Genomic DNA, 26,331 nt, shown 5'->3' on the forward strand with positions numbered 1-26,331 from the left:
TCCTCTAATTTAAAAAATATTAAAAAATCTAAAAAAATAAAAGAAGTGACAAAGTGGTTGAATGAAGGAATACCTCTGACCTGAGCCACGTGCTGAAGTCGGGGACCACCCTTGCCCCCACCCCTCCACCCACACTGGCCTTCTGTCCATACCTTGCACATGACTCCCAGCCTCAGCTCCGCCATCACCCTCGCCGAGGCCACTCTCTGCGGCTCTGACTGCCCATCCCCTCTCTGACTCATTCTCTGTCACCTGCCCTTGTTTTCGTTCTAGCACTTTTTCATTGCTCATGTGTTTGTGTGTCTCCCCGATCGGGATGTGAACTCCGTGAGAGTGGGGGGCTGTGTGTGTCTCCTTCACGTCTGTAGCCCCAGCGCCTACAACAGCGCTTGCACAGAGTTCAGTTCAGTTCAGTTGCTCAGTCGTGTCTGACTCTTTGCAACCCCATGGACAGCAGCACAGCAGGCCTCCCTGTCCATCACCAACTCCCGGGCTTTACCCAAACTCATGTCCATTGAGTCAGTGATGCCATCCAACCATCTCATCCTCTGTCATCCTCTTGCAAAGAGGAGGCACCCAATAAACGCCCTGTGAGCAGAGACAGGAGGAAGTGACGGGACCGGGTTCTCTCAGGTTCTGCAGGACGATGTTGCTCCTCTGTCACCTTGACTTCAGGGCAGCCCACCTCACGCCTCTCATGCGCTTCAACAGGTCACCCCCTTCCTCTCTCGTTCCAGACACTATCCGCCCACTGCTGCTGAGCGAAATGGCGAACTTCACCCCGATCAACGGCAGCTCGGGCAACCAGTCTGTGCGCCTGGTCACGTCAGCCCATAACCGCTATGAGACAGTGGAGATGGTGTTCATCGCCACGGTGACGGGCTCCCTGAGCCTGGTGACAGTGGTGGGCAACATCCTGGTGATGCTGTCCATCAAGGTCAACAGGCAGCTGCAGACGGTCAACAACTACTTCCTCTTCAGCCTGGCCTGTGCCGATCTCATCATAGGCGCCTTCTCCATGAACCTGTACACCGTGTACATCATCAAGGGCTACTGGCCCCTGGGCGCCGTGGTCTGTGACCTGTGGCTGGCCTTGGACTATGTGGTGAGCAACGCCTCTGTCATGAACCTGCTCATCATCAGCTTTGACCGCTACTTCTGCGTCACCAAGCCCCTCACCTACCCCGCCCGGCGCACCACCAAGATGGCAGGCCTGATGATCGCCGCCGCCTGGGTCCTGTCCTTCGTGCTCTGGGCGCCTGCCATCTTGTTCTGGCAGTTTGTGGTGGGCAAGCGGACGGTGCCCGACAACCAGTGCTTCATCCAGTTCCTGTCCAACCCCGCGGTGACCTTTGGCACGGCCATCGCCGCCTTCTACCTGCCCGTGGTCATCATGACGGTGCTGTACGTCCACATCTCCCTGGCCAGTCGCAGCCGAGTCCACAAGCACCGGCCCGAAGGCCCAAAGGAGAAGAAGGCCAAGACCCTGGCCTTCCTCAAGAGCCCCCTGATGAAGCAGAGCGTCAAGAAACCGCCGCCCCCAGGAGACGCCGCTGCTCGGGCCGAGCTGCGCAACGGGAAGCTAGAGGAGGCCCCTCCGCCCGCGCTGCCACCCCCGCCACGCCCCGTGGCCGACAAGGACACCTCCAATGAGTCCAGCTCGGGCAGCGCCACCCAAAACACCAAGGAGCGCCCGGCCACAGAGCTGTCAACCACAGAGGCCACCACGCCGGCCACACCCGCACCCCCCCTCCAGCCACGGACCCTCAACCCGGCCTCCAAATGGTCCAAGATCCAGATTGTGACGAAGCAGACGGGCAACGAGTGCGTTACGGCCATCGAGATCGTGCCTGCCACGCCGGCTGGCATGCGCCCGGCGGCCAACGTGGCCCGGAAGTTTGCCAGCATCGCCCGCAGCCAGGTGCGGAAGAAGCGGCAGATGGCAGCCCGGGAGCGCAAGGTGACGCGGACCATCTTCGCCATCCTGCTGGCCTTCATCCTCACCTGGACGCCCTACAACGTCATGGTCCTGGTGAACACCTTCTGCCAGAGCTGCATCCCCGAGACCGTGTGGTCCATCGGCTACTGGCTCTGCTACGTCAACAGCACCATCAACCCAGCCTGCTACGCCCTCTGCAATGCCACCTTTAAAAAGACCTTCCGGCACCTGCTGCTCTGCCAGTATCGGAACATCGGCCCTGCCAGGTAGGCAGGCAGGGGTGCCCCTGGAGGTGCTGGTGCGTGTGCGGGCGACCACATGTCTTGGTGGATGCCCAGGAGAGATTTGGAGGCACTTCTCAGCGTTCACGTTCTCCGAAGAGAACTGAGGTCCCTGAGACCCCACAAGGCTCAGAAGAGGCTCTGGCTGGATTCCGAGACCAGGTCTCTGCTCAGGCCAAGGATCAGCCCCAGGAGGTGACTGAGCTGGATGGTCCGACCCATCTCTGTGGTCCTGCCTCAGGGAGCTGGGGGCACTGGCCTACGTGGGCACCTTGCCCCACTGTGACTGACCAGTGTGGCTGGAAGAAGGGACATCTGGAGGGAAGCAGAGCCTCCTTTGGGAGGAGCAAGAGGGCCAATGGTTGGGAAAGGAGACTCAGGAAGGGAATGGAAGGGGAGGGACCCCTATTCTGCTGTAACCGGTGCTTTCTGCCCCCGACACCCCCGCATGTAGGCTCCGTCCCTCCTCCTAAATCCCACTCCAGGGGCAGAGACTCCCCTTGCTGCAGCTACTCAGCCGGGCTCTGGGTGGGTGGGTGTGGGGGGCGGGCTGGCTGGAAGCCAGGCAGAGTGGGCTCTGAGCACACCCCCTATAGCACACCCAGGTCACATTCAGGATGGGCCAGTGGGGAGATCAGGAGTTCACTCAGGAACTGGGGTCTGGCCACCTCCCACCCTAGGCTGAGCTGAGCGGTCCCATCTTTCTGTGGAGTTGTCCCCGCTCCCTAAGGAGAGGGCTCGTCCTGGGTCACACGTAGCGAGGGTGGGGCTGTGGCGAGGGGTATTTGCCCTGGCCTCTGCAGAGTATGAGGAACGCTCCGGTTGGTCACCAGGGAGAAACCCCAGGGTGCGGTGGGTATGATCCCCAGTCTTCCGTGACAGTGGCTGGGAGGGGGGTGGGGAACAGGGCTGGTGAGGAGGGCAAGCGACTCCCACCTCTCTTCTCTCAAAGGATAGAACCTTCTGGATTGGCAGCGGGCTGGACCCAAAGATCTTGACCTGGGGGAAACTGAGATGGGGGAAGTCAGTCCTATTGTCTTCTGGGGTTCCCTCCCCACCCCTGGCCTGGCCCCTGGAGAAACAGGACTGAAGGGCTCAGGGGACTTGATCAGGGGCACCCTTCCAGGGGTCAATAGGGGCCCCGGAAGAAATTTTCATAACCGTTCTCCATGAGCTCTGGGGGGCACTCACCGCCAAGCCCCCAGCCCCCTGAAAGCCACCGTTCCCTCTAGCCCTCTCTCTCCTCCATCCTCCCACCTCCAACAAATCACCACAGCAAACTCCCTGGGAAGGGGCTTTTATATATTAAAAGAAAAGCTTTTATTGGGAACAAAAAGATATTTATTTTATTTATTTCTTAGTAATGGCATCCAGTTGGGGGAAAAAGAAAAGTGGGTACAGGGGAATCAAATCCCTTTGTTGGGGGGACTCAAGCTGCCCAGAATCCCTTGTCCCCCCCCACTTCGGGCACTTGGGGTGATGGGGGCAAGTGAAAGGGAAGAAGCAGGGCATGATTGATAAAGCTAACGAGGAGGCAGAAGGCACTGGTGGGTAACATCTCGAGCCTGTGGAGGGAGGGCGTGGGCCGGGCCTCCGGGTGAAGCCGGGGCTCCTTGGCACCGGGGCCTGGCCGCTAGTCCTTTTCTTTCCCTTTCTTGGCTGTAAAACAAGAGAGAAACGCTGCATTAGGAGGGTTCGGTGACCCAGTGGAGACCCCCGCCCCCTCCCTGCAGCACGCACATTAGAGAAAACAAAATTCTGCCCCCTGGCGGTTCTCCGTTAGCCCGCTGGGAAGCCCCTGGGCCAGGGCAGCCATTGTGACGCCCTGGAACCTTCCTCACTCCCCAGGCTTAGGCTTCCGCTGGGAAATCGGAAAACCTCCCAGTTCCCGTCCTCAGTCCCAGTCCCAGCAGCCCTGGAACACAGCCTCAGTCCCCTCACCTGAGAAGTGGGCATATGCCCCTCTGCCTGGTTGGCCTCCAGGGCTGCTGGGACTCAGGAAGGAGGCTAAAGGAGAGAGAAGGAAGGAAGTCCTTCCCAGCTAGAAACTGCCCCCACCTGCTGGGAAATGACAAAGCCAGGCCCTTCCAGGCCCACTACCCTGGGTCCTAAGCCAAAGGCTCCAGCAGAAACACTGACTTGGTCCTTACTTGAGCCAGAGTTTCAACCTCCTAAACTCCATCTGCAGAGCTCTCAGTACCACCCACCTAAGGTATCTCTGCCTACAGAAAGACAGTGTAGACATCAAGAAGTCACTGGCCAGTATCCACAAACGGCAGCTTCATCACTGCCTTCACAGGTGGGGGCAGCCACCCTTGACAACCCCGTCCCTACCCACCCCCCGTCGCTAACCTTTGGCCTTGGCTTTGGTCTTGGGGCTGCAGGGCTTGGTCACCCGGATGGTCTCCTGGCACTGGGCATTGTACCGCGCCTTCTTCAGGGTCCCCTGGCGGGCTTTGGTGCCTGTGCCATCACACGCCCCCCAGGTCTCAAACTTGTACTTGCAGTCGGCTGGCGGGAGAGCGCGGGGGAGGTCAGGGCTGGGCAGCCTGTGAGGGGGCCCGTGAAGCTGGGCCCCCTGCCTACCCTCCGCGGGCACCCCCACCTCACCTCCGAATTCCTTCTTCCAGTTACAGGGCACCCGGCACCGGATGCGCTGCGTCTGGGCCCCGCAGGTGCCCTCGCGGAATCCCACGCCGCAGTCCTTGCTACTGGGGGTGCAGGGCCCCCAGGTCCACTCGGCGCACTCGCTCCCCGGGCCTCCCTTCTTCACTTTATCTGCAACGCAGGGGAGCAGAGCTCAGGACCCGGACTAGGGCTCACCCTTCCTGGGCTCCGGTCCCCCCAGCCTCCCGCCCCCGCCCCCGCCGAATCACCTTTCTTTTTGGCCACCGCGGAGGTGAGCGCCAGGAGGGCGAGGAGGGCGAGGAGGAGGAAGCTTCGGCGCTGCATCCTGAGGGGAGAGCACGGGTCAGAGTCCCCCCCAGAGGCCGCCGGCGTGGACCACCCCCTCCTCCCCGCTTTGCCCCAGTTCCCAGGCCAGGCCCAAAGGGTCGGGCTGCTACTGCGGTGGCGGCGGACTTGGGGGGTCTGGCCTCTCGCCGCCAGCCCGGGCGCATAGAATGAGGAATCTCCCCGGGGTCCTTCTGGAGCCTGGGACGCAGCTCGGACCCCCTCCCCGCCTCCGGACCCCAGATGGGCAGCGGCTGGGGGCCCCGCACGCTCACTCGCTCGCTGCCGCGCGCGCGGCTTCGCTCCCTCCCGCGCCGGGCCGTCCCGCTCCGGCCGCCACGGCCCCTTTTGTCTCCAGAACCGGTCTGAGCCGGTCACATGGGCCCCCGCCCCCTCCCCCCACCGAGGAAGGACCTGCCCCGCCCCCTCCCCTCAAACCCGCACCGCCCCCCGACCCCGGCGTCCCCGCCTCCCCTCCCTCCCCGCGCCCCTACCCCCCTCTTCCCGCCTATCGCCCCACACCCTCGCCTCACCCGGCCTCTTCCCTCGGCTCTCAGACGCCCGGCCCTCCTGGGCCCCCATCCTCCGATCCCGGGCTCTCCCGCCCTCGGGCCTCCGTCGGGCCCTCGCACTCCATTCCCCATGCCCCCATCTGGCGCTCCCTCGGCCCCAGCCCCGGTTTGCCGTCCCCCTTTCCCTCTGGACGCCCGCTTCCCTCCTCGGCCACGGAGCCTTAGGTGGAGACCAGGAGTGGGTACGGAGCCCCAGGTGTGTCACAGGTCCCGGCGTGGGTCCCGCGTTCGAGCCGGTGTGCGGCTCTGTCCGCCGAGCCCCGGGTGGGTGCAGTGATGAACCCCGTCTAGTCCCCCCTCCATCTCCCAGGACCCGCTGGACTCTCAGCGGCCCTTAGATGCTGGGGAAGGAGCACCAGCCCCCGCCTCGGCTCGCTTCACCAAGTGCGCGGGGAGATGCTCTGCTCCGTGTTGCGGAGGGGTTCGCAGGGGAACCCCAGAACAGCGCCCGGGCTGGGGGGGAGGAGCGCGGAGGCCGCTGCGCTTTTCTCGGAGCGCAGGTTGGAGGGGGCGCGCGGGGGGCGGGGGGAGTTGAGGAAGGAGGAGCCCGCAGGCCGGGATTTGGTTAAGACTTAAGAGCAGACAGGAGCCGTCTGAGAAGTTCCAGATCCGGCCCGGCAGCGGCTGCAAATGCCCACCCCTTGTGAGCCGGGACCTCGGGCATCGCCTCTTCAGGTCCCCGTAGGAGCCAGAGCGGTGGAGGCCAGGGGGGAGGGGGCTTGCCCAGCCACCGGGCCACCGGGCCCGAGAAACCAGGCCTGGCCCCTGCCCCACCTCTTTCACTTTCATTGTTATCGTCCCAGCGGGAAGCGGGAAGCAGGAAGAAATCGGCTCCTCCCCCGGCCCCTGCGAGCCCGGCAGCCTGGCCGAGGTCAGGTCCCGGGCAGGCCCTCAGACCCCACCCCCGAACGGCAATCAGGACCCCCTGAAATGGGTCTGCGTTCACGCGTCCAGTACCCCACCCTGCGGATAACCCAGCAGATCCCACTGCTTCAGGAACACCCCCCACTCCGCCCCCCAAAAAAGAAAAGCAGAAAGGAAAAAAAATACACTTTACTGAGTCACACCCAGCTGTAAACATGTCACCACGAGAGCGCCCCATCCCAACCCCCAGGCCACAGAGTCGGAGGTGAAATGACTGTGTTTGTGAGGAGGGTCACAGGGGAGGTGCTAAGCAGGGCAGCGGGCAGGCAGATGCAGCAGAAGACCCCGGGTGGGTGGGGGGTCAGGGCAGGAGAGGGGGCTGAGCTCCCAGGAGCCTCAGTGACAGTCCCAAAGGGCTGGGAGGCTTAAGAAGCCTCTTCCTGGGGGCTCCCTCACAGGGCCTCTGCCCTCGCGGCTGCGGCCCCTGAACCCCAGGGCCCCCAATGCCACCCCCATCCCCCCTGCCCCGGGCCTGCCCAGCCCAGTCCAGTTTCCTGGGCCCCTGTGAGCCTCCCTCCGGGTTAGGCTGCGGCCTCAGGGGACGGGGTGGGACTCCCCCAGCTCCTTAGAGTCCAGCCCTAGGTCTGGGCAGCTCCTCAGGGAGCAGCACGCGGCTCCTTCCCTGGGGCCTGGGTCCCTCTGCGGCCGTCTGACTGGAATGCAGCAGTGTGGAGGCCAGGAGGAGGCTGGCCGGCCCTCACACCGCTGTCTCCTGGTCCTCCCGCTGGATCATCTGGTAATGCTGCCGGTTCTCCAGGTAGGCGGCCAGTTCCGTGTCCTGAGCTTTCTCAGCCCTCTGCCGGGGAGTGTCGCCCTGGATGGGGGTGTGTGGGGGGTAGCTGCCGTCACCTCAGGAGCCTGTTGGCCCTGACAGACTAGAAGACGGAGCCGCCTTCTGCTGGCTCAGGCTTGGGGGCTATGCTGAAGGCCAGCTCTGAATCCCCTGAGGCCGCCCTCCCCCGGAGCCCCCTCTCCCACGGGCGGAGTTTGGGGAAGGGTAGCTCTGTGTCTGCGTGGATTCCTCTGTGCCCGCCCTGTCCCTCTGCTCACCTGCTGGTCGGTCTTCATGAGCGAGGCCCCGGCCTCCACGATGTAGTGGCAGATGGTGCGCTGGCCCAGGGCCGCTGCCTGGTGCAGGCAGGTCTCCCCGCTGGGGGACAGGGGCTGGCTGTGGACCCCATCCAGTCCTCTGGGCCCTCCTGTCTCCGCAGGGGCCATCAGAAGGGGCAGGACTTGTGGGGTCCTGGGGCAAGGTGGGGGGTGGGGGGGGTGGCCCAGAGGGCGACAGATGTGGCCAGGAAGAGTTTTACGGGCTCTGACAGGATCCACACGGAAGGGCTAGATGGAACCTGGGTGGTTTCCAGGGTAACGGGTCCTGCCCTGCCCTGCCCAGATACTCACTTTTCCTCCACGGCATCAAGGATCTCAGTTGGCGCTGGGGAAGAGGGAGGGGGAGGTCAGAGAGGCCCGGCAGCCTCCCCCCAGCCCCGGGAGCTCCCGGGGCACAGCTCACCGTGGTCCAGCAGGTAGCGGACCACCTCCTTGCTGCCGGTGCTGACCGCGTGGTGCAGGAGCGTGCGGCTCCGCTCGTCACGGTGCATGAGGTCGCCCCCAGCTCGGTGCAGCTCCTGGAGCTGAGGGCAGGAGGCAGGGCAAAGCTGGGGCGCCTCGAGACCACCCTCCTTCCAACCACAGAAATGCCCCTCCAACTCACACAGGCCCCAGGCTCCCTGAGGTCTACGGGGGTCTTTTGGGAATGCAAGGGAGAGACATTGGGCATCTCTCATCCCAGGTGCCCCTGGATTCCCTGGGAGCCTTGAAGCCAGTGGTTCCTCTGAGACTTGCTCCTTTCACAGTTCTGGGGACAGACGGACTGAGCTAGGAAGCCCCTATGGAGGGACAATGATTGTGGGTGGGGCGGGGCAGGGCAGATTGGGACAATCACATGGAGACCCCCACCCCAGAGGGCCAGGTCATGACAGATGACTGCACCTCGACCGAGGAGCTCCTGGCCCAGCCAGAGGCCCCACTCCCTGGGCCCTGCTAGGGCTGCCAAGGGGAAGAAGCCCGAGCCTGGCACTACTACCTTACAGAAATCGTTCCTCTTGGCAGCCTCGATGAGCTCTTCACCTGCTCGGAACACCGGCCTGTTACACTCTGGCATGGGAGGCCTTGGCTCACGTCAGTGCGTGAAGATGTGTGTGATGTATTATTGTGCAAAGAGGGCCTGAGGGGCACGTGTGCCGATGGCTGTGGCAAACGTGACTATAGCTATGTTGTTGTGAGGCTGTGTATGGGCTCCACCTGGCCCCGCCCCACCCCACCCCACTGAGCCTGGGTCCTCTGACCAGGGAGAAAGCAGGGGCCCTGCAGGGAGAGGCCTCACCTGTAGGGGGCGCAGCGTCCCCTGGCAGTGACCTGCAAACAGAGCAGATGTGACAGGGTGACATGATGAGATGTGACAGGGTGACATCACGGGATGACAGGGTGACATGAGATACAACAGGGTGAGATGTGACCAGATGTGACAGGATGAGATGTGACAAGATGACATCACGAGATGACAGGGTGACATGAGATGTGACAGGATGAGATGTGATGGGGTGACATGTGACGGGGTGACATCACTAGATGTCAGTGACATGAGATGTGACAGGTGACATGAGATGTGACAGGATATGTGACGGGGTGACATGAGATGTGATGGGGTGACAGGGTGAGATGTGGCAGGATGTGACAGAGTGAGATGTGACGGGGTGACATGATGAGATGTGACGGGGTGACAGGGTGAGATGTGGCAGGATGTGACAGGGTGAGATGTGACGGGGTGACATGGCTACAGGATGAGATGTGACAGGGTGACGAGATGCGACAGGATGTGACAGGATGAGACGTGACAGGGTGACATGGCTACAGGATGAGATGTGACAGGGTGACGAGATGCGACAGGATGTGACAGGATGAGATGTGACAGGGTGACATGATGAGATGTGACGGGGTGACAGGGTGAGATGTGGCAGGATGTGACAGGATGAGATGTGACGGGGTGACATGATGAGATGTGACGGGGTGACAGGGTGAGATGTGGCAGGATGTGACAGGAGGAGATGTGACGGGGTGACATGATGAGATGTGATGGGGTGACAGGGTGAGATGTGGCAGGATGTGACAGGAGGAGATGTGACGGGGTGACAGGGTGAGATGTGACGGGGTGACAGGGTGAGATGTGATGGGGTGACAGGGTGAGATGTGGCAGGATGTGACATGGTGAGATGTGACGGGGTGACAGGAGGAGATGTGATGGGGTGACAGGAGATGTGGCAGGATGTGACAGGGTGAGATGTGACGGGGTGACAGGGTGAGATGTGACGGGGTGACAGGGTGAGATGTGGCAGGATGTGACAGGGTGAGATGTGACGGGGTGACAGGGTGAGATGTGGCAGGATGTGACAGGGTGAGATGTGGCAGGATGTGACAGGGTGAGATGTGACGGGGTGACAGGGTGAGATGTGACGGGGTGACAGGGTGAGATGTGGCAGGATGTGACAGGGTGAGATGTGACGGGGTGACAGGGTGAGATGTGACGGGGTGACAGGGTGAGATGTGGCAGGATGTGACAGGATGAGATGTGACGGGGTGACAGGGTGAGATGTGACGGGGTGACAGGGTGAGATGTGACGGGGTGACAGGAGGAGATGTGACGGGGTGACAGGAGGAGATGTGACGGGGTGACAGGGTGAGATGTGGCAGGATGTGACAGGGTGAGATGTGACGGGGTGACAGGGTGAGATGTGACGGGGTGACAGGGTGAGATGTGGCAGGATGTGACAGGGTGAGATGTGACGGGGTGACATGGTGAGATGTGACAGGGTGACAGGGTGAGATGTGACGGGGTGACAGGGTGAGATGTGGCAGGATGTGACAGGATGAGATGTGACGGGGTGACATGGTGAGATGTGACGGGGTGACAGGGTGAGATGTGACGGGGTGACAGGGTGAGATGTGACGGGGTGACAGGGTGAGATGTGGCAGGATGTGACATGGTGAGATGTGACGGGGTGACAGGGTGAGATGTGACGGGGTGACAGGGTGAGATGTGGCAGGATGTGACAGGATGAGATGTGACGGGGTGACATGATGAGATGTGACGGGGTGACAGGGTGAGATGTGGCAGGATGTGACAGGAGGAGATGTGACGGGGTGACAGGGTGAGATGTGACAGGAGATGTGACACGGCTACAGCACAGGCCCAGCTTGTCGCCCGCCCCAGCCCCAACCCGGGGCGCCCTTGGTTCGTTCAGCAGTTTATTGACTGCCCCCCGCCTGTCAGGTGCTGTTCGGGGCACCAGCAACACAGCCATGAAAAGACAGGTGGAGAGCTTGCTCTCAGGGAGCTTACATTCTAGTCAGAGAGACAAAGTCAGACAAACGAGTAAACAAAGTGTTCTGGAACAGCAGGCAGTGTGGAAGAAGAGGAGACTGGGTGGTGTGATGGAACAGCAACTTCGGGGGGGCTCCCGAGAGACTGCGGAGAAGGCACACCCAAGCTGAGACGTGAGTGGAGGGAAGATCGGGGAGGCAGGGACAAGTCCGGAGGTGGGCAAAGGAGGCAGCAAAGACCGGACAGGTGAGTGGGGCTGCACTGTGGTGGCGGAGGAGGGTGCCGGTGCCCAGTGAAGGGAGCAGGGCAGGGCACGTGCCCACAGGGTGCTGGGGGAGAGCAGGAGGCCGGGGGCTGCAGGGCGCTCTGACGAGGGTGGGGGTGGCTGGAATGGAGCCTGGGTCTCCGGCCACCGCAGCAGGGTGGATGGTGGCTGGTGGGGCAGAGGGCTCGTGGCCTGACTGCGGCCGGGGTTGGGGGGTTCAGTCAGCTGCCCTTTGGGGTGGGGGGGAGGGTTGGCTGAGGCTCGGGACTCACCGGGATGTGGGGGAGCAGGGCGAGGTGGGGAGAGGGGACGTGGGGGTGGGGAGGTCAGGCCGGGCAGATGCCCCCAGCAGCTCAGGGTCCAGGATATAAATCTCGTCCTGTGCGATCTCGGTCACGTAGTTGAGGTGTTCCTACGGGGTTGGGGGGGAAGGTTGGGCCGAGGGTCAGGGCCCTGCAGGGCGGCCGATGGGGGGTGCAGAGGGATGCCAGGCCAGCAGACCTGGAGAAGCTGCAGCTGTGAGGTGGAGCACTGACAGGGCAGCCAGGCCTGGGCCCTGCCAGCCCCCACCCCACCTCCAGCCCCCTCCTCTCCCCTCCTACCCTGGAGCCCCTGACCTTGCACAGGGGGCCCACCAGCTTGCAGCTCCTTCCCACAGCTAAGCCTTTCCCGGGTGCCTGGCCTCTGACCCAAAGCGCCTTTCCTTCTGTGTCTGGCTGGAAGACGCCTGTGCTTTGAGGCTCCCCCACAACCCAACCCCGCGAGCCCAGCTCCCTGCCGTCAGCACCGTCCCTGTGCACTGCCCATCAGCGGACACGGGTGTACCCGGCCGTGCAGGACGGCCAAGCAGGACAGGTGCCACGGGGCCCAGAGCCAGTGGTTTCCAGAGCAGATCTTGAGTGCATACCTGGGCCCTGTCGATTCTGTAGAAGCGGCTGGCAGTGGTGGCTGTGGGGAGAGGGCTGGCTGAGGAAGGTGGCCCCCTGTCCAGGCCTGGGTCTCCTGCCACCCCCCCCAGGACTGCCAAGGGAGGAGGCAGGCCCCAGCCCTTTGGGGGCCACTCACCATCGAGGAAGCACCACTTGGGGGACAGTTTCTGGCACATCGGGGACTTGGCTCCAGCACCTTCGGGCTCCTGGCAAGAGAGGCAGAGGCCGGGGCTGGAGGCCACCAGAACCTGGGCCAGTGGGGGCCCCTGTGGGCAGGCCTGGACCCCACCCCTCACCTGCCGGAGCCTCTCGATGTGGGCGCGGCATAGCTCCAGGTCACTGTCTCCGGGGACCACCACGGTGCCCAGTGGCACGGCTGGAGGACAGGGCGGCCGTCAGCAGCTGGCTGCACCCCAGCCTGGGCCCAACTCCTCAGCGCCCCCTCCCCGCCCCATCTGCCACTCACAAGCCTCTTTGAGCTGCTCCTTGTCGTAGTGCAGGGCCTCGTAGTCGTGCATGCTGACCCTGCTCACCTGGACTCGCAGCTGCTCCGGCACCGGCTGCTGGCTGCAGGGAGGGCGACCACACAGCGCTCGGCAAGGGCCCTGCCAGAGCTGCCAGTCCCCGCCAGGCATCACACCATGTACCGCCTGCCCCAGCTGCCCCGGGGGAAACTGAGGCTGGGGAGGGGCAGAGTCTCTGGGGCCCCGGGCATGTGGGCGGGGCGGGGGGTACGCACTCGCTGTGCAGGGGGGCGGCGCTCCGCCGCTTGGCCTTCTGCACCATGGTGGCCTGGTTGCGCAGGGCGATGCGGATGCGGGAGGCTGCGAGCTTGCAGGGCTCGCCGTCCACCTGCACTGGGATGGCTTTGGACGTGGTGAGCAGCACCTCTCGGCACTGTGTCAGCCGCTCGCCGTGCCCGCCCACCTGCAGCGCGGCCTGTGGGCATGGGAGGCTCAGGGTCAGGGGCCAGGGGCCAGCAGGACCCCAGGCTTTCCTTTTCCCAAGCCGGAGAACAAAGTGAGTGATCCCCCACCCGACGGAGAGCAGATGAGGGTGAGACCCCAGCCAGAGAAAGGAGGTGAGGGTGAATTCTCCCATCCTGGCCAATGAAAAGGAAGTTGGTGACCCCCTTCCGTTATTTTTCATTTTTTTGTATTTATCTGGCTGCTTTGTCACGCAGGTTTAGTTGCCCTGAGGCCTGTGGGATCTTACGTCCCCAGAAGGGATCAAACTCGTGTCCCCTGCATCGCAAGGTGGATTCTTAACCACTGAACCACCAGGGAAGGCATCCCCTTCCATCCTGGGGCCAGGGCCAGGCAGGCAGGCAGGCAGGCCTGGGGCTCCAGGTGGGCCCCGTGCTGGCTTCCTCACCAGGGAGGTCATGGTGAAGCCGATGACCTCGAGGTAGCCATCATCGTGCCGCTGCGGCTCGAAGTCGTGGTGCTCCCCAGGGTGGCCCCAGGGCATGGTGCCCGCACAGTACCTGGAGGGGACGGCACCACAGCGGGCTTCAGAGGACGGGCATGCAGGACGGGGACAGCAGGGCCGCCCCCCAGCGCCCTCCCCTCCTCACCTGGGGATGTTCAGGAAAACAATACACTGGGGCTTCAGGTCCTGAATCTTGGGGGTCAGGTCAGTCCCATCACACTGCAGGCAGGAACGGGCGGAGGGGGTTGAGGGCCTATGGATCCAGGGGGTCTCCCTCCCGCCAGACCCACCCACCCTGCCTGCGGGCACAGCCCGCTCACCACCACGCGGATGTGCTTGGCCAAGTCCTTGGAGCTGCCCATCAGGAAGTCGGAGAAGGCTGTCTGTGGGAGACAGAGGGCGTCACCATCTGGTAACGGGGCATGTCCTTCCCGCTGCCGTGCAGGGGTCCTGAGGCCTGGTGGACACGGGTGGGTGGGGGCATGGGTGGGAGAAGAGGTGGACGTGGCCACGGTGGGGCGCGATGGCGGGCCCCAGACTCACCCCGGCGTAGAACATCTTATTCCGGAAGCGGCTGTTGAACTTCTCCGGGTTGGCCTCTGGGTGGTGACAAGAAATAGGGGACAGTCAGCTGCTCTGAGCCTGCTGGGGCTTTCCAAGCTGGGCTCGGGCGGGAGGGCTGACGACGGACGAACGCTTTGTACTGTCAGGGGCGAGGTCTGGCCGTCTCGGGGCCCCTCCTGGGGTCCCACCACCACCACCACCACCCGAGGCCTCCTCAGCAGAGACGCGCCCACCTCGAGACTCGTGGAACTCCAGGGTGACATGGGCGTCAAAGCCCAGGCTGAAGTAGTTGTTGAAGACATCCAGAGGCAGCTGGAGGAGGGCCAAGGGACAGGCATGAGGCGCTCCCGCACGCACCCCGCCCCTCCCCACAGCCACCTCTGCAGAAAGGGGGCCGAGGCCCGGCCTTCTCAGCTCCTGGGGAGCCCCCCCGAGCGCCTGCACACCAAAGCAGCCTGGCTTCTCTTCCCAGGCCTCACACCCCCCACGACCCTCCTCCGACGGGCCTCATGCGCACCAGGACCTGGTTCTGCTCGCTGCTGAGAACCAGCGCTGCCTGGCGGTAGCAGGCGCCCAGTAACATGTGCCGAGAGGCTGCGGACTCTCTCATGAGCTGAAGACCACACCATTCCCTCCTCCCGAGGAGATGCCGAAGTTTGGCTACATGAAGACTTGCCCCAGACCCCAGACACCCCCAGCACCCCTTCCCGGCTGACCCACCCGGTCGGTGGCCCCCTCGTCTCGCTCCTCGGGCCCCGCCTCGGGGTTGGGCTCCGCACGGAGGTCCCAGCGGTCCAGCTGCACCACATTGCCCTCCTCCACGTGGGACAGGATCTTGGACACAGGCTCGTCGGTGTAGCCCTGGGCGGGGGCAGAGAGGTGGGAACTGAGCTCCCCCAGGGTCTGGGCCCTCCCCTGGCACCCCGCTCCCCCACCCCCGGCTCCCTGACCCGTCCGTGGGCGCTCACCCCGCCCCAGTTGAGGGTGCGGGCCAGGTCATTGCCAGTGCCCAGGGGCAGGATGGCGACCGGCGGCGGCGGCTTCAAGCGCAGCTGGTCCAGGGTGGAGAGGATCCAGCCGACCTGGAGCGGGCAGGGCAGAGGCGGCCAGGTCAGAGCGGGCGACCCTGGCCCGGCCCGGCCCGGCCCGGGAGGGCAGGAGTACTCACTGTGCCGTCGCCCCCGCAGGCCAGGATCCGCAGGTTGTGCACCCGGCGGTACATCTCCAGCCTGGGGTCAGAGGATGGGCACCGGGTCAGGGTCCGTGAGCCGCGCCCCGAGAGCGCGCCAGGCCAGCCCTCGCCACGGTCCCCACAGAGCCCTGGCAGGTACTTACGCCTCCCTGGGCCCTCCCTGGCTCAGGTCAAAGACTTGCCGGGGATTCAGATACCAGAGGAAGGACTGTATGATCTTGGCGCCCTGCGGGAGACCAGGAACAAACAAGGAAAGTGGGGAGGCAGTCAGGGGTGGTGGGCTGAGGTGGGAAGCGCGTGGCTGTGGGAACCCGGCCCAGGAAGAGGCAAGAGGTGGAGACAGAAGGGGATTTTCTCAGCATCATGGGGCAGAAGCTGACCTGGGGACCTGGAAACACCTGCTAGGGGGAGGGGCTGAGCTAGACCCCACCCTTCCCCCAAGGCTCTCAGAGGAGACGGGATGCTGTGCGTACCTGGTTGCCCCCACTCTTGGGGTTCACAAACACCAGCAGGGGCTTCATGAGGGGGGACGGGGTAGGCCTGATGATGAAGGGTCTCCAGCGGCCCTCCTTGGAGACAGACAGAGCCTGTAAGGCTGGTTCCCGCTCTGGTGGACCCTCACCCTGTCCTCTGTGCCCCGGGTGCCCCCGTATCACCGGGGGTCAGACCTTACAGTGGGCCTGTCCCCAGAGGAGGACCTGACCTCTCACCCTGCTTGGGGGCCCCAGAGCCCAGACTGACCCAGCAACGGCTGAGCTGGCAGCAGCATCAGCTCCGGGCGGGGGCTCAGGGTCCCAAGAAACAGGCCCCCCTCTCCTGTTCCCCTTCCCGCTGCCCACCTGGTCCCACATCTAACCTCAGGCCCTTTCTTGCTAGACTTCCTCTTGAAGGATGCTCTCTTTTTCTTCTTGCTGGCTTTGAGGGTGTTCTGCAAGGGAAGTGGGGGTGTGGGTGACAAGGTGGTTGGGGCTAGGGTGGCCGGCAGACCCTAGGGGTGGCGGGGGTTGGGGTGTCCTGGCACAGGCGGGACTCACCTGGGGCCTGCGGGCCCGGAGGATCCAGGTGGGGGGGATGACCACGGCGGCGTGGACCCCCAGGGAGCACGGCTCCTCGATCTGCTGCAGCATGAAGCAGGACACCTTGCTGTGGTACTGGAGGGGGCAGGGGGCGGGGCTGAGCTGGGCCAGCCGAGACCTGGGGGCCGGACCCTGCGCAGCCCCGGGGGACAGCCTGCGGGCAGGAGAGCGGCACTCACCGCTTGCTTGCACCAGGAACAGCTGATGGCCACGATCTCCTTGCTGTGGAAGGTGAACTTCTGCTGGAAGCCCTGGGGTGCAGAGGGTGGTGAGGGCCCTGGGGCTGGGCCCAGAGCAGCAGGCCCAGCCCCTTCCTGCTGCCAACGTCTCTCTGCCCAGGGCAACTGAGCACTTATTTTTTTTTTTTTTTAAAGAAAAGAACTATAAAAGGAGTCCCTAGTGTCATGGGGGCTGAGCCAGGCTAGGTCTCTGAAGTGAACTGCACCATCTGCTGGAAAAGGGTCCAGAGATAACTCCTGCCTAACTCCAGTCCCTCCTTCCCAACCCAGGCTCTCAAAGCTGTGTGCGGCAACCATCAGTCGTTCCCTGTCCGTGCTCAGCAGGCTCACCGCAGGGCCCCCTGTGCCCGACGTGCTGGACACTCAGGGTGGACGGACGGAGGAGGGACAAGACCCCTAGACCTCTCAGAGCCTGAACTTCCTGGGGGGTGGGACGGGGGGGACAAGACAGCTCAGGGAAACCTGGGCCGCTGTGGGGCGTGCTTGGGAGGGCTCTGCAGCCTGGAGGACAGGGACCTGTGCTGGGCACCCAGCAGGCCCTCCACATGTGCCGGCTGAGCTAGCGAGGGAAAAAGCCTCCATGCTTCTCGAAGGGCTTGCTCACAGCTTCCGGGCAGTCCAGACACGCTGCTCTTGGAGGAGGCAGCTTTCCTCCCTGCTCTCCTGCTCTGCCCAGGCGCCTGGGGGTTCTGGGACTGAGCGGGCGCGGCAGCCAGAGAGCGTGGGCCCGGGACTCGGCGCGGTCGGGGTGGTCCCCAGGACCGGCTCGCTCGGGCGGGGCCTCACCTTCCCACAGTGCCGACACTTGCCATCTTGGCGCCGCCGGTGTACCCAATGGTGCCGCACGAAGGTTGGCTGGCAGAGGAGAGGAGCGAAACTGCGGTGAGTGAGGGGCGGAAGCCTGGTGACGCTCTGGAGTCACTGCCGAGGGGCCCGCTCAGGAGACCCGGGGCCCCGACAACCCCGGGCGCTTACCTCACGGACGTTCCTGGAGCCTGATTCACGGAAGGATGGCTTACAGCGGAAATTTATCTGTGGAACACGCAGTGACCACCAAAACGTCAGAACCGCCCTTCGTGGGGTCAGGCACGTAGCCACCCCCTTCAGAAGCTGTCACTCGGAGGTGTCCTCACAAAGGAGGGAGAGGCCTCCCGGCATCCGGGGAGCCCTGAGAACGCCAGACACCTCTTCTCAGAAGCCCTCCAGCATCTCTTCTCCTCTCCACTAGCCAGAGGGAAGCTCCCTTCCGCTGCCCAGTCTTCCGGGATGAGGGAGACAGCAAGTTCTGTATCTGTCTTCCCGGCTAAACCTGCAGCAAGGCTGACTGGTCCTGTACTCTTCCTTGCCCTCCAGCTCTCCCAACTCAGGTACCTGCAGGCAACCCAGTGCATGCCTGGGGACTGGGCCCTGGAGTCGGTCAGCCCATCTGTGGAGCCCTGGTTTATCTCCACCTTAGGCCGGTGTGATGGATCTACAGGACTTGGGGCTACATGCGTGTCTGTTTTCCTCCGGGCCCCTGCTTCAGCCCTCGGAAAACTGTAGGGAAACTTCACTGTACAGAGTTGGGGAGAAGGGGAAGCCGTCTACGTTAGCCTCGTTCAAGCCATCCTTGGTCCTACAGGATTTCTCTTACGCTGGTCTGGGCTTCTGCTGGTGGGGAGTCCTGCAGGGTCATGGCAGCCGCCACCCCCCAGCCTGGACCCACTCACCCAGCTGTCCTCCTCTCTCCCTCCCTAGAAGCACGGGGGCCCAGATGCACCCCCAGCTGCAGCCACTCCATGGACAGTGGTCCCTGGGAAAAGGTCTTTACAGCCGCAGCGTGGAGGGAACGGAGCCAGGCTTCAGTGCCCACACAAGATTGGCCCAGACAGAGCTGAGGTACAAAGCTTCAGCAAGGCACAGCCCCTTCTAAGTGTTAGTTTGGGAACTGATAAAAAATGGCATCTCAGCCAGCATTCGTGACTTCATCTTGTCGAGTAACAGTCTTATGAACCTCGCTCTGCGCCAGGCTTGTTCTGGGCAGCGGGGACACAGCAGCAGATGAAGGGGGAGCCGGGGTGCAAACGCAGGCACTGCGGCTCCAGGGTCCTTGGCTTTTTCACAGCTGCATGCACTGAGGCACCCCGGCCGGTGGTGTTTGTGTGACGTGAACACGCGTGTACAGAGACCCGGGTGTGAGTGCCGTGAGGGCTTCAGCACCCCGAGGGGGAGGGGCAGGGAAGCCCGCGCAGCCACGCTCACCTTCTCCAGCTGCTCGATGCAGGGCGTGTGGACCACAATCTTGCAGGCTGCGCACTTTCTCCGGGACACTGACTTCTGCTGCGGGAGACAAGGTCCCTGAGGCACCGGCTAACCCCGGCCCGGGAGCCGCCCTGCGCCTGCCCCGGCACAGCTGCGCTGGGAGAGCACTGTGGAGCCCCAGCCCTGGCTTCAGGCCCCAGTCCCGTCCCTCTGGCCGTCGGGGGGCAGGCCCCCCCAGGGCGGCTCAGGTGAGAGCCTCGTGCCCACCTTCCCCCGGGAGGGCCGCCCTACAGGGCTCGAGACCCGGCTCCACCACCAGGGGGCAGCATGCCGCACCCCGCTCACGCACCAGCATCTTGGCCACGCAGTACTGCTCCCCGACGTAGCAGAAGTCCCCGGACACGTTGGTCTCGAACCAGATGTGCTCCCCATACGTCGCAGACTCCTGCAGGGCGGGAGAGCACGCTCAGCGTACGCCTGCTGCGCCCCACCTACCGTCCCTGCTCCCGCCCCCACAATCTACTTCACTGCATCCTGTTTTCCCCACTGTTGGCTTCAAGGCTTGGCTCGAACGTGGCCACCCTAGGAGGTCTGCCCTGACCCCACAGATCCATGGGCTCCCCTTGCAGCCGCCCGCAGGACTCCGACCCCCCGCGAGGGACTGGTCCCCATCGACCCCTCCCAGCTCCCGGCCACTCACACTCCAGTCCACAGTGCTCCGGATCTGCCGCTCAGGCTGGCTACACGGGGCCCCGGGAGCAGGAGGAGGGGGTGCCAGGTGCTGGAGGCCCGACTTGGTGATGGCTTTCCTGCGGAGGAGGCGGCGGCTGAGGCCAGCTGGGCGCACAGCTTCCTTCCCCTCGCCTGGGATCTCTGCCTTCACCTTGACCTCAATCCCGGGTCAAGGCAGGAAGGGCAGAGGAGGCCCCCCGGCTCTGAGAAGATCCCCGAGGAGACTGGACTCTCCTCGCAGTCCTGCTGGCTTCCGGGCCTGGCCCAGAGCTGCTCCCGAGCCGGGGGCCCCCGGGCCAGCCCCCCGGAGGTCACACCACTGCCCTGCTGGCTGCAGCTATACCTACGCAAGCAGGGCACTCCAGGCTTGGGGTCCGGCTGACTTGCGCCGCAGGGCTACCTGGCGCCGGCGGGACAGCGGGCGCACGCGGGCGAGCATCCCGGGGCCGGCTGCAGTGCCCGAGGCTCTTCGACCCCCTGGGCTGGGGTGCTGCCCCACGGGCCGTGGCTGGCTGAGGCGCCGGTAGTGACCGTGCAGGCCCCAGAGAGCGTGGTCTTTCACCACATCTGCGGGCAGCAGGTGGGAGGAGGCCCGGCGCCGGCGCCAGCGCGGCACGGGCAGCAGGGGCAGCGCGCCGGGGAGCGGGGGCGGCCCTGGGGTCCCGGGGCCCGGCCGGGCGGCGCTCGGTGGTGCAGCCCTTACATCCTCCTTCTGCAAGCCCTCCTCCTCCTCCTCCATGCCCACGAGCCCGGCCAACAGCAGGGGTGCCACCAGAAGCTGGGGCGCCACCGCGGCCGGCTGCGGCGGGGTGGGCACCTCCTCCACAGCGAAGCGGGGGTTGCAGGCTGGGGGTGCTGTGCTAGAGCGCCGGCGGCGGCTGGGGCCCGGGGCCCCTACCCCGCAGCCCAGGAGGCAGCCCTGGAGCTGCGCGCTGGAGCGCCGCCGCTGTGCCAGCGAGGAGGAGGCCTGCCCCGCCGGCGAGCGGCGCCGGGCCTTTCCCGTGAGCAGCCCCACACCGCTGGGCCGCCGCGGCCCCTCTCCAGGGCCCTGCGCCTTCCGCTGGAAGTGTCTCTTAATGAAGGTCTCCATGGCAGGGGCGGGTGGGTGGCTGTTGGGTACAGAGACCGGGAACATCAGGAGCCGGGCCAGGCCGGGGCCCATCCCAGGTCCAGGCGCCCATTCCAGGTCCAGGCGCCCAGTCTTAGCCTCTGCCCCTGGGGCAGAGAAGGGACACTTGGGAGGAAATGGGGGTGTTCTGTGGCCTGTGAGCCCCTTAAACGGGGTATCTGAGGGTATGAGAAGACCCAGCGGGGAGCCCACACTCATGGCCGTTGGATACACTGGTGCTCCCCAATTCCGCCCCATTGCAGCCGCAGGAGCGCTGGGGAGGAGGGGTTGCCAGCTACCCTTCTGGGTTCCCCTGTCCAGGCACCAAGATCCACAAAGTTCTGGCCTAAAGGACTTCAAGTCCCTTGCCTGAAGCTGATGGAAAGGAAAAGAGAAAGGAAGCTGGGAGCCTGGAGACAACAGACTGAGGGGCTGTTGTTTAGCTGCTCAGTCTTGTCTGACTCTTTGCAACCCCGTGAACTGCAGCACACTAGGCTTCCCTGTCCTTCACCATCTCCTGGGGCTTGCTCAAACTCATATCTGTTGAGTCCGTGATGCCATTCCACCATTTCATCCTGCCTTCTATCTTTCCCAGCATCAGGGTCTTTTCTAATGCATCAGCTCTTTGCATCTCGTGGTCAAAGTATTGCAGCTTCAGCTTCAGCATCAGTCCTTCCAATGAATATTCAGTATTGATTTCCACAGTCGATCACAGAAAACTAATCAAACTGATCACATGGATCACAACCTTGTCCAGCTCAATGAAACTATGAGCCATGCCGTGTAGGGCTACCCAAGACGGACCGGTCATGGTGGAGAGTTCTGACAAAACGTGGTTCACTGGGGAAGGGGGGATGGCAAACCACTTTAGTATTCTTGCCTTGGGAACCCCGTGAACAGCATGAAAAGGCAGAAAGATGTGACACTGAGGGGCTGAGGGCAAGGCGTCTCCTCTCCTTGGGCAGGTTAGGCTTAGGTGTCCCTTCCTGGGACACGCCACAAAGCAAGGCATGGTAAGAAAATGAGGCTCTCTGAAAGGAAATTCAGCCCTGCTATGATCCCCAGACTCGGGGCCAAGCTGAGCATGGCCCCAGAAAGGGAGAGCAGCTGACATCTGCCTCGGGGTGGAAGGCCCCTGGGAACTCACCCCACCCCCCTGCCTGAGAACCGGAGAGGCAGCTGCATAGGGCGGGGAGAGAAGCCACGGGAGGGCCTTTGTGCGGGAAGCCACGAGAGCCACTAGCGCGCCTCTGGGCTGTGTGGGGGCGCTCCTGCTCTGAGGGGCTGACGGGAGCACTTCCCGGGCCTCACCTTTCTGAAGAGGCCCAGGATGGACAACCCATGTGTGACAGTGCTGGACGATGTCTGAAAACCCTTCCAGTCTGGCCGCTGAGGGAGCCTGTGAACTGCACTTTGACCTAGGGGCCAAGACCCAAAGCCCCAACGCTCAGAACCCCAACGCTAGGCTACCAGAGCGCCATCCTGCAGGAATCCCGGGGACCACGCCTGCTCGAGACTTCCTTCCTGAGCATGGGCTCAGACTCCTTCGCCAGCTCGCCTGCCCCGTCGCCCCTTCTGCACAGGCCGAGGGGAGCACGTGCACTCTTACCCCCTCCTAGTGTGGGGAAAGGGCACGGAGCCTGGTGTGCTTCAGGGGGGCCATGCCTCCAGAGCGCCCAGGGACACCTGTGTCCACCATCAGGTACTCTCCTGGGCTCTGGCAGCCACAGGGAGGGCTGAGTCACAGCCATGGGACCCCTGCCTGTGGCTGACAGGAGACACTTGTGTCAGCTGTGGGCCTGAGAGGGTGGAGGATGGGCTTGAGGAATCCAGGCTGGGCTGCGTGGCCAGCGCCTACCCCTCCTGCTCCCGCCTTGATCTGCTACTGCCCTGGTTGGCTTCCTTGGTGGCTCAGACAGTAAAGTGTCTGCCTACAATGCGGGAGACCCGGGTTTGATCCCTGGGTCGGGAAGATCCCCTGGAGAAGGAAATGGCAACCCACTCCAGTACTCTTGCTTGGAACATCCCATGGACAGAGGAGCCTGGTAGGTTACAGTCCATGGGGTCACCGAGTCAGACATGACTGAGCGACTTCACTTCACTTGGGGGTCGGGGCAGGCAGCGTCAGGGCCAGGGCCAGGGCCGTGGAAGCAGTGTTGGGGGCTGCCGGGCTCCAGAGCTCTGCCGCTTACGATCTGCCAGCCTCTGCAGGGGACGGGGAGGAGGGCAAAAGAGCTCCTGGTTTCCGCCTAAAATCAGTGCTGTCCCGCCGGACATTTGCTGAGTGCCCACGTGTGTCAGGCAGGGTACTAAGTCCTTGGCAAACATGTGCAAGTGGCTTTATAAGCCCCAGCAGCCTAAAGAACAGATACTGTATCATGCCTGGCTCCTGATGAGAGACTACGGAGATAACTAGCCCAACGTGCACAGCTAGTCCGTGTGGAGCTGGGGCTGGAGCCCACCTCGACCTGAGGGCCAAGCCTGGTTTGAGCTGGGACTAAGGTGCCATAATGACAACAGTGGTCCATCTGCCTATCACCCACTACGTGACAAGCGCCTTCACTCATCATCTCGCTTGCTCCTAACTACCACCCATGAGGCAGGCAGGATCAATGGCTCCGTGACAGAGAGGAGGAAACCGGCTTGAGATCAGGCCCAGGCTCCAAGGTCGCACGGCTGGTCACGGGCAGGAGCGGGACCTGAACTCAGGTCCGCCTGCCTGATGCAGGGTCTGCACCGCGCCCAGCAGGAGGAGCCTGGAGGCCCAGCGGCCCGCTGCGGCCAGGGGCCCTGGCTTGCCAGCACTGCCCCAGGGTGTCAGCTTTCCCCACCCGCCCGGTCAGGCCGCCCTGTGACAGCTGCCCAGCCTGGAGGAGATTAGTCACCCGAACACACCGCCTGATGCGAGTGTCACCCAGAAAACAAAAGGCCACAGTCACTGGGGGGGAGGTGCAGCAGGCGCCCTGTGGGTGGCAGAGAGGGTGGACCCTGCCGGCTGCCCAGCCCCGCGCCTGCGCCAAGAGGGGCTGGGGGGAGGCAGAGAGGCCTTGCAGCTCACCTGCCTCAGGACACGGGGGCAACTTAGAAGTGCTCCCCCCACGCCTGGGTCCCCAGCGGGCCCCGGGGTCACCACCAGCGGGGGCGGGGTGGGCCAGGCCGGTGCCGCGTGACCTCCTGCAAAGCCGCTCCCTCTCGGGCCTCAGTTTCCTTGTCGGTTGGAGGAGGCTGTCAGCTGGCTGATCTGACGGTTTATGACAAGCTCTCCTCTAAGGCGACCACGCCTCTGCGCTCCGACACCCCCTCCCCCCGGGGCCCAGGCTTCCTGTTCCTCTGGTCGCCATAGAAACCTCTGTCCTCTGGTCAGCAAAGGCCTGACTCCTGACTTCCTATCTCGGCCCAGGCCTCTCCTGGGTCTGCTCCGAGGCCCTGCCTGCTCTCAGGCCTGCCCCGGACTCTCCTCTGCCTGCGCCTGCAGCCTCTGCCCACGGCACGGCCCTGGGCGGCAGCTTCCTCTCACCTCACGCTCTGTCAGCTTCCACATACCACACTCAGTAGTGTAAAGGTCACCGGAGGAGGCCCCGCAGGGCTCTGACACCAACAGCGGAGCAAAAAGGCTGGCCTCAGCCTCCTGGTCGGGGGGCCCGGGGGGAAGCCTGTCACACCTGGAGGGGGTGGGCTGGGAAAGGACTCGGGGGCCCCGTCGACGTCCAGCGGGCTGCTAGGAGCCTGGGGAGGAGGACAGAGGGCGCTGTGGCAGACGGGCACGGTGATAGCTGGCGGGGCACCCCTGGGGAACAGCAGACAGTGCGGCTGCAGGTGGCCAAGCTCAGGCAGCTGCCCGGGGTGAGTGGACACAAGTGCCCCAGCTCCATCAGCTGCTGGCTGGGAAGGACAGGGCTCCTCATCTCCCAGTTAGACCGGCTCACACTATGTTAGCTTCAAGCTTTGGAATCCTGTATCTGCCACTGCTTTCCTGGGTCGAGCAACTAACCTTTTGGAGTCTCCATTTTCTCATCTGCAAAACAGGGCTGAAACGACCTAGTCCAGAGGCTCTGACATGAGAGAGGTTCAGATGACATAACGGTAGAGAGTACCTGCCAACAGCCGGCAGAGAGGAGGGGCTTGGCAGGGCCTACACCCACAGCAGACACCGGGCGTGTGGTCGTGCCACCGATCGGAGTCTGTCTCTGCTCCCAGGTGGCTCAGAGGTAAAGAACCCGCCAGCCACAGCAGGAGACGTAAGAAACGTGGGTTCGATCCCTGGGATAGGAAGATCTGGAGCAGGGCATGGCAACCCACTCCAGTATTCTTGCCTGCAGAATCCCATGAATGTAGGAGCCTGGTGGACTACAGTCCACAGGGTCATCAAAAGTCAGATACATCTGAGCATGCACGCACGGTGCAGGTAGGAGCCCAGAAAGGGAAGCAGGAGTAGCCAGGATGGCCACCACCCATCATATGAGGAACACAGCTTGGCAGCCTGGGCTGCGTGCGGGGTCTGCTCACGCTGGGACGAATGCCCTCTGCGCCTGGCACCAGACTGGGCCCCCAGGGACTGCTCTGCCTCCCAGGGTGCTCGCACAGGTCACCCTGTGGGATTCAGCCAGGCGCCCATTCCACACTGAGTGGGCCCCCTGCCCCGCGTCCTGCTGAAGGTGGCAACGGGGCACAGCGGTCACCTCCAGCAGCCCCACAACAGGGCCTGAAGGTCAGAATCCGCCCCGGCGGCTCTGCTCCCGCAGCGCAGAGGCTGAGGTCGAGGGGAGGGGGTGGGGGGAGGGGGTGGGGACGGCTGGAAGAGGGGCCTGCCTGGGGGCTGCTGAGGCAGGGTGCCCAGGTCTCCACTCACTAAGGAGAGCCTGCCAAAACCAAACTGAAGCAAACTTCACAGTGGGAGAGGTGGGCCAGAGCTGCGCGGTACGGGGGGCGACTAGGCCAGTCATGTTGACCACGACGAGGTCTGCCCTGGCTCGGGGACAGCAGCTCAGACCCCCACCCGTTCCCATTCCCTTTCCATCAGCTCCAGGAGCCTGATCTGGGGACAGCGGTGCCTGGGGGACCCTGCCCCCCAACCCTACCCCGACAGGTCCAAGAGGGAGGAAGCAGAAGGCAAGGGAGGGTTGAGGGAAGCCCCTTTGACCTGATCTGGAAGGCAGGGTGGCAGGCGGGAGGTGCCCTCAAGTGGCAGGCAGAGCGGGCGGGTGGGGGCCCGGGTCCCCGTGGGCAGGCGAGCCCCGCTGCAGCGCCAGCTCCGGGCTGCAGGCTCCGGCTGAGCAAGTCCTAGTTTGGAGAGCGAGCTGCTGAGGCTGCTCCTCTGCCCCCTCCCCCTCCCCACCCGCCTCCCCGCCCCCCGCCCCCCCCCAGCCTGAGACAGCCGTTATGAAAATAACCCGATTGGTAACCGACTGCACTTCCTCTCCCAGCAGAGCAAGCAGGCAGCGGCTGCTGGGCGGGCGGCCGGGCGGGCACACATGGGCGCAAGCCTGGCTCTAGGCTTCTCTTCCC

General features: G+C 63.8%; 3 protein-coding genes across 22 annotated transcripts in view; 1 reads left to right on the plus strand and 2 right to left on the minus strand.

Annotated features, from left to right (window-relative positions):
• Positions 1–766: 766 nt before the first annotated feature.
• CHRM4 (cholinergic receptor muscarinic 4) lies at positions 767–2,244 on the plus strand. Its single transcript, XM_065945400.1, has one exon. It carries the CDS (start codon positions 767–769, stop codon positions 2,207–2,209), a length of 1,443 nt encoding a protein of 480 aa, XP_065801472.1. The 3' UTR covers positions 2,210–2,244.
• A 1,272-nt stretch (positions 2,245–3,516) lies between these two features.
• MDK (midkine) lies at positions 3,517–6,508 on the minus strand. 5 transcript variants are annotated; one of them, XM_065944445.1, is made up of 6 exons: positions 6,383–6,508; positions 5,097–5,173; positions 4,831–4,998; positions 4,573–4,731; positions 4,162–4,227; positions 3,517–3,879 (listed from the first exon to the last, which is right to left on the minus strand). In XM_065944445.1, the coding sequence occupies exons 1-6, from the start codon at positions 6,406–6,408 to the stop codon at positions 3,854–3,856; spliced, it is 522 nt and encodes a 173-aa protein (XP_065800517.1). In that variant the 5' UTR covers positions 6,409–6,508; the 3' UTR covers positions 3,517–3,853. The 5 variants fall into 5 exon arrangements, with proteins under 5 accessions (XP_065800517.1, XP_065800520.1, XP_065800519.1 ...); XM_065944448.1 differs by lacking the exon at positions 6,383–6,508 and adding an exon at positions 6,126–6,235; XM_065944447.1 differs by lacking the exon at positions 6,383–6,508 and adding an exon at positions 5,706–6,058.
• Positions 6,509–6,782: 274 nt separating this feature from the next.
• Positions 6,783–26,331, minus strand: part of DGKZ (diacylglycerol kinase zeta) — a 44,478-nt gene continuing 24,929 nt past the window's right edge. For 3 of the 16 annotated variants that reach the window (XM_065946275.1, XM_065946276.1, XM_065946277.1), the window contains exons 2-31: positions 19,687–19,795; positions 19,336–19,431; positions 18,987–19,064; positions 17,721–17,777; positions 17,532–17,600; positions 16,686–16,757; positions 16,465–16,581; positions 16,287–16,358; positions 15,904–15,999; positions 15,574–15,656; positions 15,407–15,467; positions 15,207–15,320; positions 14,959–15,099; positions 14,472–14,550; positions 14,218–14,273; positions 13,995–14,057; positions 13,820–13,893; positions 13,618–13,729; positions 12,983–13,182; positions 12,710–12,810; positions 12,540–12,619; positions 12,380–12,449; positions 12,222–12,262; positions 11,587–11,726; positions 9,055–9,086; positions 8,755–8,798; positions 8,182–8,302; positions 8,070–8,103; positions 7,719–7,911; positions 6,783–7,482 (exon numbers count right to left, since the gene is read on the minus strand). In XM_065946275.1, coding sequence (XP_065802347.1) covers positions 7,366–7,482; positions 7,719–7,911; positions 8,070–8,103; positions 8,182–8,302; positions 8,755–8,798; positions 9,055–9,086; positions 11,587–11,726; positions 12,222–12,262; positions 12,380–12,449; positions 12,540–12,619; positions 12,710–12,810; positions 12,983–13,182; positions 13,618–13,729; positions 13,820–13,893; positions 13,995–14,057; positions 14,218–14,273; positions 14,472–14,550; positions 14,959–15,099; positions 15,207–15,320; positions 15,407–15,467; positions 15,574–15,656; positions 15,904–15,999; positions 16,287–16,358; positions 16,465–16,581; positions 16,686–16,757; positions 17,532–17,600; positions 17,721–17,777; positions 18,987–19,064; positions 19,336–19,431; positions 19,687–19,795 — 2,722 coding nt within the window. In that variant the 3' untranslated portion in view covers positions 6,783–7,365. The other 13 variants (XM_065946279.1, XM_065946282.1, XM_065946284.1 and 10 more) reach the window with 11 other exon arrangements.

Source organism: Muntiacus reevesi, chromosome 9, assembly GCF_963930625.1.
Source record: "Muntiacus reevesi chromosome 9, mMunRee1.1, whole genome shotgun sequence".
NCBI classification, from domain to species: domain Eukaryota; kingdom Metazoa; phylum Chordata; class Mammalia; order Artiodactyla; family Cervidae; genus Muntiacus; species Muntiacus reevesi.

Excerpts from the sequence above, each read along its gene's own strand:
- CHRM4 (XM_065945400.1), top strand. The coding sequence starts at position 767 with ATGGCGAACTTCACCCCGATCAACGGCAGCTCGGGCAACCAGTCTGTG.
- MDK (XM_065944445.1), bottom strand. The coding sequence starts at position 6,408 with ATGCCCGAGGTCCCGGCTCACAAGGG. Across the intron at positions 4,999-5,096 it reads CGCGGTGGCCAAAAAGAAAG|ATAAAGTGAAGAAGGGAGGC; the intron begins GTGATTCGGCGG and ends CCTGCGTTGCAG. Across the intron at positions 4,228-4,572 it reads GACCAAAGCCAAGGCCAAAG|CCTCCTTCCTGAGTCCCAGC; the intron begins GTTAGCGACGGG and ends TCTCTCCTTTAG.